Source organism: Macaca nemestrina, chromosome 4 (genome assembly GCF_043159975.1).
Source record: "Macaca nemestrina isolate mMacNem1 chromosome 4, mMacNem.hap1, whole genome shotgun sequence".
In the NCBI taxonomy this organism is placed as follows: Eukaryota; Metazoa; Chordata; class Mammalia; order Primates; family Cercopithecidae; genus Macaca; species Macaca nemestrina.
Window position 1 is genome coordinate 186,022,894 of NC_092128.1, and position 10,574 is coordinate 186,033,467.

The 10,574-nt window shown below is 54.4% G+C and overlaps 1 protein-coding gene across 7 annotated transcripts in view; it reads right to left on the reverse strand.

The window, feature by feature from the left end:
- Nucleotides 1–5,840, reverse strand: part of LOC105472571 (cystathionine beta-synthase) — a 29,118-nt gene extending 23,278 nt beyond the window's left edge. For 5 of the 7 annotated variants that reach the window (XM_071095764.1, XM_071095761.1, XM_071095767.1 and 2 more), the window contains exons 1-3: nt 5,251–5,658; nt 2,611–2,686; nt 1,315–1,531 (exon numbers count right to left, since the gene is read on the reverse strand). In XM_071095764.1, the coding sequence (XP_070951865.1) occupies nt 1,315–1,523 (209 nt within the window). In that variant the 5' untranslated portion in view covers nt 1,524–1,531; nt 2,611–2,686; nt 5,251–5,658. The other 2 variants (XM_071095762.1, XM_071095765.1) reach the window with 2 other exon arrangements.
- Nucleotides 5,841–10,574: the final 4,734 nt, after the last annotated feature.

The window sequence follows — 10,574 nt, forward strand, 5'->3', positions numbered from 1 at the left end:
AGGCAGATCACCGGAGGTCAGGAGTTCAAGACCAGCCTGGACAACATGGTGAAATCCCATCTCTACTAAAAATACAAAAACCCGCTGGGCGTGCTGGCACGTGCCTGTAATCCCAGCTACTAGGGAGGCTGAGGTAGGAGAATTCTTGAACCCGGGAGGCAGAAGTTGCAGTGAGCTGAGATTGTGTGACTAGCACTCCAGCCTGGCGACAGCGAGACTCTGTCTCCAAAAAAACAAAACAAAACAAAACAAAACAAAAAAAGGAATCAAACATCTAAGAAGCACATTCTTTGATCTATCTGTTCTCCTCCAAGGAGATTACACTAAGGAAATAAATATAATCCTAAGGCTTAGTGAGCTTGATTTCAGTTTCGTGCTGGGGTAGGGATTTTTGTTTATTTGTCTTTTCTGCTGATAGAGCTTCTGCACCTTGAGCAGGGCACAAATGCACAAGGCACTCAGGAAAGGCTCGTTGGCTAAATGAATGTGTAGTATTTTCTACTGCAGTTATTTAAAATGAGATAACTGCAAACGTTTATCTACCCAGTAGAGGGCTTACAAAATGACGGCTTCTTCACCAAACAGTTTGTGCCACCAGAAAAACAGCCCACTATGGAAAAATGTTTAATGCCTAGGGGAAGCCTCCATGACGTAGAGTTAACAGAAAAGTGCAGGCTGGGCCGGGCGCGGTGGCTCACGCCTGTAATCCCAGCACTTGTGGGAGGCCAAGGCAGGTGGTCACTTGAACCCAGGAGTTCAAGACCAGCCCGGTCAACATGGTGAAACCCTGTCTCTCCTAAAAATACAAAAATTAGCTGGGCGTGACAGTGGGCGCCCGTAGTCCCAGCTACTTGGGGGGCTGAGGTGGGAGGATCCCTTAATCGGGGGAGATTGAGGCTGCAGCAAGCCATGATTGCACCACTGCATTCCAGCTTGTGTCTCAAAAAAATAAAATAAAATAAAAGAGAGTGCAGGCAGGATCCTGGTCACTCACCTCCAGCGAACGCAGGTGCACAGCCACAGACAGGGGAAAGCATGTGACCTGGGGACATTTATTTATTTATTTTTTCCGGAAATACCTTGTGAGCATCCACTGTCTTGCCAGGCGCTGGCCTAGGTGCTGCGGCTGCAGCGTAAGGAGGCCTTGGCCTCAGAGCCTCATCTACACGGCATGCCCCCACCCCCAGCTCCTCAACCCAGAGTGACTACAGGGGGGCCACACCTCATGTCCTCCTGGCTGTGTGGTATCCAGGTAACAAACTCCTGCCCTGCAGGTTATGGATCAACCCTCTTGTGATCAAAAGCAGGACTTACGGGACAGTGTGGTGATGCGGGGACTCAGAGGTAGGCCGGCCCAGCTGCCAGGTGCACCTGCTCGGGGCATCGGGCCGGATCCACAGGGGCTCCTTGGCTTCCTTATCCCCTGGGAGCCCCTTCTCCAGGCTCCCCTGTGCCGAATGTGGCCCTGAGAGGTGGGGGCAGCCTGTGGGCCCCACTTCTGCCTGGGGGGTTTCAGAAGGCATGCTGGGACCTGGCAAAGCAAGGAGAGAGGCGTCGGTTCAGGCTCAGATGCTGTGGGGTCCAGTGAACCCTGCTGACCCTGTCCCCTTCGGGCGGGGTGCTCTGCTCCCTCAGAGAAGCCCAGGAAGAATTACACAAAAACACAGGCACCAGCCCTGTGGGCAGCCATTTGGCCATGTCTCCTCCATAGGCATATACAAAAAAAAAAAAAAAAGGAAACAGACAGTTGCTTGGGCCGGGTGCAGTGGCTCACGCCTCTCATCCCAGCACTTTGGGAGGCTGAGGTAGGAAGACAATTGAGTCCAGGAGGTTAAGACCAGCCTGGGCTCCAGCCCTGTTTCTATTTAAAAAATAAAACAACAACAACAAAACAGATGCTTGCACACCCATGCTCACTGCTGCACCATTCACAAGTCAAAAAGTGGAGGCAGGCAGCCCATGTGTCTGCGGATGGATGGACGCACACGATAGGCTCATACACACACTAGAATATTTACTCAGCCATAAGAGAAACGAATTCTGGCACGTTACAACACGGACGAACCCTCAGGACATGATGCCAAGTGAAACAAGCCAGAGACAAAAGGACAAATGCTGTGTGATTCCACTTCCACGATGAGGCACCTGGGACTCTCGAACGCCCCTCTCTGTCTGGCAAATTCATAGAGAGAGAAAGTAGAACAGAGGCTGCCAGGGGCTGGGGTGAGTGGCGAAGGGAGGGTGATTGTTTGATGGGTGCAGAGGTTGTGTTGGGGATGATGAAAATGTTCTAGGTGGAGATAGTGACAGTGGTTGCATCACATTTACAAATGGTTACAGTGATCAGTGTCACGTGTATTTTACCCAGGATTAAAAAAACACACAAGCACCTTGAAATAGATAAGACAAAAAAAAAAAGGAGAGAGAAAAAAGAAAGACCAGGGCACCCAGGCGAGGCCCCATCTGCTGCCCTTCCTCTGGGGGGACAAAGAACGCATGACCACCCCCCACCTCACCCTTTACACAGGGCCCAGGACTGGACTCAGTCCCTTTCACCCTGCTTTGATTTTCCACATTCAACAGGACACTAAGTCCACAGCCGTCACTCACCGGACAGATGGTGCTGACAGTTCGGCACCGTTCAGACTCTGTAAGGAGAGGTGACAGCAAACTGTGTTGTGGGATCCTGGAATAGAAAAGGGGCATGAGGGGAAAACTGTAAATCTGACTCAAGCATGGACTTTGGTTGATGTTAACAAAGGTTATGTGATCGTGGAATTGGCTCATTAATTGTAACAAATAGGCCGTGCGCGGTGGCTCACACCTGTAATCCCAGCACTTTGGGAGGCCAAGGTGGGTGGATCACGAGGTCAAGAGTTTGAGACCATCCTGGCTAACATGGTGAAACACCGTTTCTACTAAAAATACAAAAATTAGCCAAGTGTGGTGGTGCGTGCCTGTAGTCCCAGCTACTCGGGAAGCTGAGGCAGAAGAATTGCTTGAACCCGGGAGGTGGAGGTTGCAGTGAGCCGAGATCATGCCACTGCACTCCAGCCTGGCAACAGAGTGAGACTCTGTCAAAAAAAAAAAAAAAAAAAAAAAGGTAACAAATATACGACATCAGTTTAAGATCTTAACAGGAGAAACTGTGGGAACTTTACTATCTATCTTCTCAATTTTTCTGTAAATCTAAAACTGCTCTTTTTAAAATTTTCGAGATGGAGTCTCACTCTTGTTGCCCAGGCTGGAGTGCAGTGGTGTGATCTCGGCTCACTGCAAGCTCCACCTCCTGGGTTCAAGCAATTCTCCTGCCTCAGCCTCCAGAGTAGCTGGGATTACAGGCGCGTGCCACCACACCCAGCAGATTTTTGTATTTTTAGTAGAGAGGAGGTTTCACCATGTTGGCCAGGCTGGTCTTGAACACCTGACCTCAGGTGATTTGCTGGCCTCGGCCTCTCAATTGCTGGGATTATAGGAGTGAGCCACCCCGACCGGCCTAAAACTGTTCTTTTTAAAAAAGCCTATTAAAAAAGAAAAAGTTGGCCGGGCGCGGTGGCTCAAGCCTGTAATCCCAGCACTTTGGGAGGCCGAGATGGGCGGATCACGAGGTCAGGAGATCGAGACCATCCTGGCTAACACGGTGAAACCCCGTCTCTACTAAAAAAATACGAAAAACTAGCCGGGCGAGATGGCGGGCGCCTGTAGTCCCAGCTACTCGGAGGCTGAGGCAGGAGAATGGCATAAACCCGGGAGGTGGAGATTGCAGTGAGCTGAGATCCGGCCACTGCACTCCAGCCTGGGCGACAGAGCAAGACTCCGTCTCAAAAGAAAAAAAAAAAAAAGTTGCTGAAGCCGGCTGCATTTGGAAGCCCTTGATTATGCGGCTCAGGTGGTCTCTGCACACAGGCCTTACCCAGGCCTCAGCTTGGCCTCCTGGACTTCCTGGCCTCCCCTCCACCTTTGCAATTCACCAGGCCGGTGGCCAAAGCGGCTTCAAACAACCCTGGAGGGTGGTGCTGTCAAGGTCATGGGACCACGGACTTGTCTGAAAATCCGAAGGCATTGGATCTTCTCTTCCCCAGAAAAGTGCACCCCGCTTTCAGAGGTTCGTGTCCCTCCTGAAGTCACCCAAGCGTGCCCCTGCTTTTCTTTCTTTCTTTATTTTTTTTTTTTGAGACGGAGTCTCGCTCTGTCGCCCAGGCTGGAGCGCAGTGGCCGGATCTCAGCTCACTGCAAGCTCCGCCTCCCGGGTTCACGCCATTCTCCTGCCTCAGCCTCCCGAGTAGCTGGGACTACAGGCGCCGCCACCTCACCCGGCTAGTTTTTTGTATTTTTTAGTAGAGACGGGGTTTCACCGTGTTATCCAGGACGGTCTCGATCTCCTGACCTCGTGATCCGTGCCCCTGCTTTTCTTTCTACCCCGACCTTGTAAGAAGCCGCCGCCGTGAGCGGAGCAGCACCTTCCTCCGCGGGTCGCGGGAGTCACCTGCGGGAAGGGACTCTCCGTCTGGCACAGGCCCTGTCTGGCCTGGGGCGCGCACGCTCCGCCGCGGAATCCTCCAGAAAGCCTTGGACCCGCGGCCCTGGCAGACGCAGGCGGCCCAGCGCCTTGCTTTTGGCGCCTCGCCTCGCCCTGGAGCACCCTCCCGCAAGGTAAGGGGCTGCCGAGAACGCAGATCGCCAGCCGCCGGGGCTCTGAAGAACCCAGAGGCGCTCGGCGGAAAGCTCTCCAGGAGACCCGAACCCGAACCCAAACCCGCGGGCTCCCCAAGGCGACAGTGTCGGGCGGCCGGTCGCACGTGCGTCCCGGGGAGGGGGGTTCACTTGGCGTCGCCCCGGCCGCTCCTTAAACCGCAAGACCCCCTTGGGGTCACGACGCTCCTGGGACACCCCTGCAGGCGCGCGCCAGCACTCCCGGAGGGGCCTGGGGAGGGCCACGCGCACGGAGAGCGGGAAACTCCTCTAAGCTTCCCGGGGGTAGATCCAGACCCTACTGACACCCGGAAACCGCCGGCCACTCCGCCCCCGGAAGCGACACTTTGGGACAAAGCTGGGGACAAGCGAGCCCAGAAGATCCTCGGGAAGCCGAGTTTCGCTCTCCGCTCTCACCCCCCCTCCGCCTCCCCCTTGCATCCTCCAGCTCGGCTGTCGTCTCGCCTGGGGCTCAGGGAAGTGAGGTCCCAGGAAATCCTCCATCCCCACAACGCAACCTGGGCAGATCCCCGCGTCCCTCCCCCAGCGGGCACCCACCTCGCGTGCCGCCCGCGCAACGACACCGTTTACCGCCACCCCACACAGTCCGCCGAAAAGGGCGATTTGCAAACAGTCATTTCCCATCCACAATGCAGCGAAAACTCAATGCTGGGCACGAAGCGTGCGTCTCCCCCAGATTCCCAGCCCGCGTCCCCGCTCCACGCTCCGGGACTCGCCGCCAGTGGGGTCCGCTCCGCCGGCGCGGGGGCTGGGGTGGGAGCTCGGGGCCACGTGGACGCCCGAACTCCCAGCTTCTGGGCGGCCAAGACCTCAGGCGTGGGCGCGGGTGCGTCGGGGGTCCTGGGAACCAGATGATGCAACAGCGGGCGGAGGCGCGGAGGGGGAGACCCGGACCCAGTTGGGATCCTCCGTCCAGAGCGGGGAGCGGGTCTCGGTGGGGCCGGATCTCACCTGGACGGATATGTGGGAAAGAGGGGCGAGCTGCTGCCCCGACTGCGGAGAGGTGGAGACGGCGACCCCGGGGTGGCAGCCTCACTGGGACCCACCGCAAGGGGAGCGGGCGGGCTGCGATTGGCGGAGAGGCGGGGGCGGAGGCCGGCGCCCGCCAATGCCTCGTGGCAGAGGACCCGCCCCGCCCAGCCCCTCCTCCACCCCACTCAGCCCGGGCCCCTCCCCCAACCCCACCGCAGACTGGGACCCGCCGGCCTGAGACTCCCGCCCTCCCCGGGACTCCGGCTTGCCCCCACCGCAGTTCGCCCGCCCCATTTCCACGCCCTGTTGATTCAACCGCAGACCCGGGTCGCCGCCCCTCCCCCGCCTTCCCCTGCCCCTGCTCCCACCCGCGGACCCCGGGGGCCGTGCGAACGCCCCTACGTGGTGTTCCGATGCTGTTTTACTTGGTTAACTTCTTGCCTTTCGAGAATTTAAGGAACATTTACTAATGAGCTCGAAACATGCGTCCTGATGGGTCGGGGGATTGCGCGTCCTCGAGGACCGACCCCAAGGGCGTGTGTTGCGGACCCGGGAGACCGGGGCGCCGCGCCGGGGAGAGACTCGATGGCCGCTCTCTGTGGCCACCGGACGCCGTGCGCAGCGGGTCCGATCCCCGAGCCGAGGCGCTGAACAGTCGCCTTGCGCGGCTCCGGTGCGGCCCACGGGCAGGGGCAGCCGGGCGCTCGCGGGGACTGGGCCGACGCCGCGCAGGGTGGTAGCAGGGGCGCCCCGCGCCCTTCCCTTCTCCTTCGCCAGGTCCCGGAGGCCGCGGGCGGGGCCGTTTCCCAAACATCGTGTTCTGGACTTTCAGAGGCTGAACCTGATCCCCCCGCCCTATGGCTAAATGGGGGACCCCAGGCCCCCGAGTCTCCCTGGAGTCCTGCAGCGAAAGACACGGACGGTGCCCAGCAGCTCTGGGCGGAGGAACGCGCTGCGCCTCCGCGGCGTCCCGGGCTCAGTCCAGAGCGATGCTCCGCAGCCTCCTCCGGCCCGCGCGGCTCCGCTGGGGTCTCTGCCGTGTGGGGTTCACAGTGCGGGAGGGAGTGAGACGTGAATTAGAATTAAATGTCCACTGACAGGAACTGACACGAAGAACAATAAAGCGGGCGACGTGGGGAGGGGACGGGGATGGGGTTACATTAGGAAGGCTCTGGAAGGCGGCACTGGAGGCCGAGACCGCGCCGCTGTCCTCCAGCCTGTGCGATTGAGCGAGACTGTCTCAAAAACAAAAACAAAAACAAAACAAAACAAAAAGAAAACAACAACAACAAAAAACCCTGTCCAGCCTTTGTAAGAAGAGAGACGTGGACACAGACACGCGGAGAGAAAAAGGCCATGTGGAGATGGGGCGGAGACGAGGTGTGCTGCCACCAGACTAGAAATGGCAGGGATCACTGGCGGCCTCCAAAGGGCTGGGAAAGGTGGGGAGGGCCTCCCCCAGAGCCTTCAGACAGCCTGCAGGAGAGAAAGATGATAAACGGTGTTGTTTTTGTTGTTGTTGTTTGAGACAGAGTCCCTGTCCTACAGGCTGGAGTGCAATGGCGCGATCTTGGCTCACTGCGGTCTCCGCCTCTCGGGCTCAAGTGATTCTCCTGCCTCAGCCACCCGAGTAGCTGGGATCACAGGCGCGCGCCACCATGCTAGGCTAATTTTTGTATTTTTAGTAGAGACGGGGTTTCACCGTGTTGACCAGGCTAGTCTCAAACTCCTAATATCAGGTGATCCATCTGCCTCTGCCTCCCAAAAGTGCTGGGGTTACAGCAGTGAGCCACCCCGCCCGGCCCAGTGTGTGTTGTTTTAAACCACTCAAGTTTGCAGTAATTTGTTACACAACCCAAACACTTTTTAATTTTTAAAAATTTTTAACGTAATTTTAGATTAGAAAAGTGGCAAGAACCATACAGAATGTCATATTCCCTCATACAGATTTTCCAAATGTTAAAATTTTTTGCTTCTATTATCAGAAACTCATTTTAAATTCAAATGTTCAGTTTTTACTACATTTGCTCCCTTTGTCTCTGTCTCTACACACACTGTGCCCGCAGGTGCGGTGTATGAATCCATCTGTCACTCAGTCCATCTGTCTGGTTTCTGTAACTTGGAGACCAAGTTGCAGACATGATGCCCCTTTACCCTTGAATTCCTTAGTGTGTACTTGGTAAAAACAAAAAAATATTTTTCATGACTACAATACAATGAACTGTCAAAGCTGAGAACTTAACATTGATACAAAACTGTGATCTCATGCCTGGTCCTTGCTCAGAGTCTGCCAATGCAGTCTGCCCCTGAATCACGGGTTTCAACTGCATGGGTCCATTTATACACAGATTTTTTTCAATAAATAATTTTGGAGATTTGTTTGTTTTGTTTTGTTTTGAGACTGAGTCTCGCTCTGTCGCCTAGGCTGGAGTGCAGTGGTGCGATCTCGGCTCACTGCAAGCTCCGCATCCCTGGTTCACGCCATTCTCCTACCTGAGCTTCCCGAGTAGCTGGGATTACAGTTACCCTCACCATGCCTGGCTATTTTTTTATTTTTATTTTTAGTAGAGACAGGGTTTTGCCATGTTGGCCAGGCTGGTCTTGAACTCCTGGTCTCAAGTAATCCGCCTGCCTCAGCCTCCCAAAGTACTGGGATTACAGGCATCTAAGGTGGCCAACCTACTCTATGTAATTACTAAGTGTCTTGTAGGGAGCTACTTTGTATCTCTATGTATCCTGTTGCTTCTCAATCTTTCACTCTCTAGTTTTTATGTTATTTTGTTTTGTTTTGTTTCTTTTTGAGACAGAGTCTTGCTCTGTCACCCAGGCTGGAGTGCAGTGGTGTGATCTCAGCTCACTGCAACCTCCTCCTCCCGGGTTCAAGCTATTCTTCTGCCTCAGCCTCCTGAGTAGCTGGGATTACAGGTGCACACCACCATGCCTGGCTATTTTTTGTATTTTTTTTTAGTAGAGACGGGGTTTCACCATGTTGGCCAGGCTGGTCTTGAACTCTTAACCTTGTGATCCGCCTGCCTGAGCCTCCCAAAGTGCTTGGATTACAGGCATGAGCCACCATGCCCAGCTTTTTTTTTTTTTTTGAGACGGAGTCTCACTCTGTTTCCTCGGCTGGAGTGCAGAGGTGTGCAGCCTCCACGTCAGCCTCCAGAGTAGCTGGGACGCCACCACGCCCAGCTAATTTTTTTGTTTTTGTTTTTGTTTTTATTTGAGATAGAGTTTTGCTCTTATTGCCTAGGCTGGAGTGCGATGGTGCGATCTCAGTTCACTGCAACCTCCGCCTCCCAGGTTCAAGCGATTCTCCTGCCTCTGCCCGCCCCTCAGTAGCTGGGATTACAGGATCCCGCCACCACGCCTGGCTAATTTTGTATTTTTAGTAGGGGGGGGTTTCTCCATGCTGGTCTCAAACTCCCTACCTCAGGTGATCTGCCCATCTTAGCTTCCCAAAGTGCTGGGATTACAGGTGTGAGCCACAGTGCCCGGCCATTTTTGTATTTTTAGTAGAGACAGGGTTTCACCATGTTGGCCAGGCTGGTCTCGAACTCCTGACCTCAGGTGATCCACCTGCCTCGGCCTCCAAAATGCTGGGATTACAGGGGTAAGCCACCACACCCAGCCCATTCTCTAGTTTGAACACTTACTGATGATTTTGTCTGAATTGATTTTTATTAAGATGGTTGCTGAGCTGTGGCTCACGCCTGTAATCCCAGCACTTTGGGAGGCCGAGGTGGGCATATCACAAGGTCAAGAGATTGAGACCGTCCTGGTCAACATGGTGAAACCTCGTCTCTACTAAAAATACAAAAATTAGCTGGGCATGATGGTGCGTGCCTGTACTCCCAGCTACTCGGGAGGCTGAGGCAGGAGAATCACTTGAACCAGGGACTCGGAGGTTGCAGTGAGCTGGGATCGTGCCACTGCACTCCAGCCTGGCGACAGAGCGAGGCTCCGTCTAAAAAAATAAAATAAAATAAAATAAAATGGTTGCTGAATAATGGTTTTTCTAAGCCCATCACTCCTTCTATATGTATATACCATTTGGCATTCCATTATCAGAGTTTTCCTTCTCCCTCATTTATTCACTTAGTTATATCAATGTGAGCCATAGGTCCTATTTTAAAAAGAAAAAGCTACACCTGACCACTGAAAGTGCACAAATGGCCAAATGGGGTGGCTCATGCCTGTAATCCCAGTACTTTGGGAGGCCAAGGTGGGCATATCACCTGAGGTCAGGAGTTTGAGACCAGCCTAGTCAACATGGCAAAACTCCGTCTCTACTCTCTACTAAAAATACAAAAATTGGCCCAGTGCAGTGGCTCACGCCTGTAATCCCAGCACTTTGGAAGGACAAGGCGGATGGATCGCCTGAGGTCAGGAGTTGGAGACCAGCCTGGCCGACATGGTGAAACCCCATCTCTATTGAAAACACACACACACACACACACACACAAATTAGCTGGGTGTGGTGGCCGGCACTTGTAATCTCAGCTACTTGGGAGGCTGAAGCAGGGGAATTGCCTGAACTCAGGAGGCGGAGGTTGTGGTGAGCTGAGATCGTGCCATTGCACTCCAGCCTGGGTAACAAGAGCGAAACTCCGTCTCAAAAACAAAAACAAACAACAACAACAACAACAACAACAAAACCCGTGTCTCTCTGGCCCTCATCATTTTGTAGCCTCTGCCTCATTTCTGTGCCTCCCTACATGAGAGGAGGCACCACAGGAGCAGAGTCCCCAGGAGGCCCTGGCTGGCCACATTGTAATGGGAAGGAGCTCAGAGCCAGAGACGCAGGAATGCTGGTGTCCTGTGGAAGAGCTTCCTTCTAATCACCTCTGTTTCCTCAAAGGAATAGGCCCGACAGCTGGTCAGCAGCA